This window comes from Coffea eugenioides, chromosome 5, assembly GCF_003713205.1.
Source record: "Coffea eugenioides isolate CCC68of chromosome 5, Ceug_1.0, whole genome shotgun sequence".
Lineage (NCBI taxonomy): Eukaryota > Viridiplantae > Streptophyta > Magnoliopsida > Gentianales > Rubiaceae > Coffea > Coffea eugenioides.
In genome coordinates, this window is record NC_040039.1 from 10,509,551 (window position 1) to 10,512,251 (window position 2,701).

General features: G+C 39.3%; 1 protein-coding gene across 1 annotated transcript; it reads left to right on the forward strand.

Moving 5' to 3' along the window:
- Nucleotides 1-364: 364 nt before the first annotated feature.
- LOC113770406 (cytochrome P450 82G1-like) lies at nt 365-2,453 on the forward strand. Its single transcript, XM_027314848.1, has 2 exons — nt 365-1,356; nt 1,592-2,453. The coding sequence occupies exons 1-2, from the start codon at nt 394-396 to the stop codon at nt 2,219-2,221; spliced, it is 1,593 nt and encodes a 530-aa protein (XP_027170649.1). The 5' UTR covers nt 365-393; the 3' UTR covers nt 2,222-2,453.
- The last annotated feature ends 248 nt before the right edge of the window (nt 2,454-2,701 follow it).

Below are 2,701 nucleotides of genomic sequence, written 5' to 3' on the forward strand. Positions count from 1 at the left end.
AATATAAAAAGCTTTTTGCGAAAACTAACAATTCAAATTAGTCTTGTTCCAATGTACCCACTAAACTTCTAAAATTGATCATAGTGTTGTCTACTTCATCAAATAAAAGAGATCTAAGTCATGGTCAAGTACGCCGAACACTATTTTTGCTGGCTAAAATTTTGCATGTAAAGTGATTTTCCATTACGTCCACTTCACGATTTTTCCAAAAAAAAAAAACTCAAATTTATAACCAACTAATCAATTATTTGTCAAGTGGACCTACATCCATAGATCTCTTTTAACCATTCATTATTTGTCAAGTGGACCATATATCTCCTGCCTTATAAATACATAGGCAGCATTCATGACTCAAATCGCTCAAAGAAAGAACCATTCATCTCCGTGAATAACATGGACATTCTTTCTACCATCTTAGTTGCACTATTGCTGCTATCTCTTCTATCCAGCAAGAGTCTTTTCAAACACAAAAGAGCGAAAGACGTACAGAATATGAGAAACACAGCTCCAGAACCACCTGGAGCATTGCCCTTCATAGGCCATCTCCATCATCTAGGTGGCCAACTTCCTCTTGCCCGAATACTGGGATCCATGGCAGATAAACACGGCCCTATTTTCTCACTCCGGCTTGGTAGTCGTCCGGCCATCGTGGTGAGCAGTTGGGAGATGGTGAAAGATTGCTTCACGACCAATGACAAAACATTTGCTAGTCGGCCTAATATGGCAGTAGCCAAGTACATGGGTAACAACAATGCAATCTTTTCGTTAGCACCTTATGGACCATATTGGCGTGATGTCCGTAAAATGGTCACTCTGGAACTCCTCACTAACCAGCGTCTTGAGAAGCTCAAGCATGTTAGAGCCTCGGAATTCAACAAATGGATCAGGGATTTGTACTCCCTATGCTCAAAGAATGATCGTCCTGATATTGATGTTCCTACGAAAGTTGTCTTAAACGAATGGTTTGAGCTATTGACTTTCAACCTCATCCTCAGGATGCTTGTAGGAAGGCCATTTTCGACAAGCAGTCAAGGCAACGATAATTCTGAAGATAGGCGTTTGAAAGAAGCAATAAAGAAAGCGCTTTACCTCAGCGGAGTTTTTGTTTTCTCGGATGTGATTCCATGGATTGAATGGTTGGACATTGGAGGCCATATCAAATCCATGAAGAAGGCCGGTAAAGAACTTGATGAGGTCTTAGGGCTATGGCTTCAAGAACATATCCAGAAAGCAAAGCAATCACATCCTGAAAGTGAAGCCGTTCACGATTTCATGGACGTAATGCTATCAACAATACCAGAAGTTGGAGAAATTTCTGGCCATAAGCGCGATGCCATCATCAAATCAACAACTGCAGTACTGAAATCACAACTCTGTTTCTTGCTAAATTGCCTTAGACCACTTAAAATAAATACACCAACAGCTTTTTACTCCCATTTATGCTGCCATTCGTTTTTTGGGAAACTTTTACTTTGACTCACCAAACACCACGGACACATTTTTCTAAGATGATTAAGGCTCTACTTTTTTCTGTTAAAATTGATGTATTGCTTTGTCGTTTCTATTCCCTTATCTCTGAAATTGGTTTCAGACTCTTATATTGACAGGGTCAGAGAGCACAGCAGAGACACTAATTTGGGTACTATCTTTACTACTCAATCATCCAAATATCTTGAAGATTGCACAGAACGAGTTGGACGTCCAAGTGGGGAAACAGAGATGGATTGAAGAGGCCGACATCAAGAACTTAAGTTTTTTACAAGCCATTGTGAAGGAAACATTCCGCTTGTATCCACCAGGTCCATTATCGGGACCTCGCGAAGCCACTGAAGACTGTTACCTAGGCAATTTTTTCGTCCCAAAAGGTGCCCGTTTAATCGTTAATCTCTGGAAACTACACAGAGACCCACGAATTTGGTCTGATCCATTGGAATTCAAACCAGAGAGGTTTCTGAATTCTCATGCAAATATCAGCTTAAAAGGGCAGAGTTTCGAGTATATTCCATTTAGCTCTGGAAGAAGAATGTGCCCTGCGGTCAATTATGGGATGAATGTTGTTCAGTTGACGCTTGCACGTATGCTGCAGGCATTTGATATTACGACACCGATGGGGATGCCGGTGGATATGGGTGAAGGATTGGGAGTTGCCTTGCCTAAGCTAAAACCTCTTGAAGTTCTCCTCACTCCAAGGCTTCCCGTGGAACTCTATCAGAAACTGTGAATTCCAGGAACATGAACTTGGAATTCCCAGTTTGGCGTAGTTTAGTACATACTAAATAAAAGCTGGTCAGGAATTTGTATGCTGGAGAAGGGGTGATTTGTAAAGAGAAAAAGTCTGGGCTCTGAGTTATAGTACAACTTTGATTAGATATGTTGTCATGTGTAGCTTCAATTTATATGAAGCTAGATTATCACTTTTTATCGTTTTAGTTATGAAGTCGTGATTCACTACATTCGTTGTATCCTTAAATCCTACCCATGAGCACATGACAGCATCTCTACAATAAGAAAACTAGAGCAAGTGGTTTGGTGTAACAATTAATCATCACTTTTAAATTATCCTTCGAATAAATTTTCACCACTAATCCACTTCAACTCAATTACTAACATCATAAAATCAATGAAATATATATTTATTACTTAAACATAATCACTTAGAGTTAATTGCTTGATTTAATTTTTTATTTGAATTTTATGTTTT

Bases quoted from the DNA above. Each gene is read 5' to 3' on its own strand.
- LOC113770406 (XM_027314848.1), top strand. From the start codon at position 394: ATGGACATTCTTTCTACCATCTTAGTTGCACTATTGCTGCTATCTCTT. The intron at 1,357-1,591 runs GTACTGAAATCA...AATTGGTTTCAG, and splicing joins TCATCAAATCAACAACTGCA to ACTCTTATATTGACAGGGTC.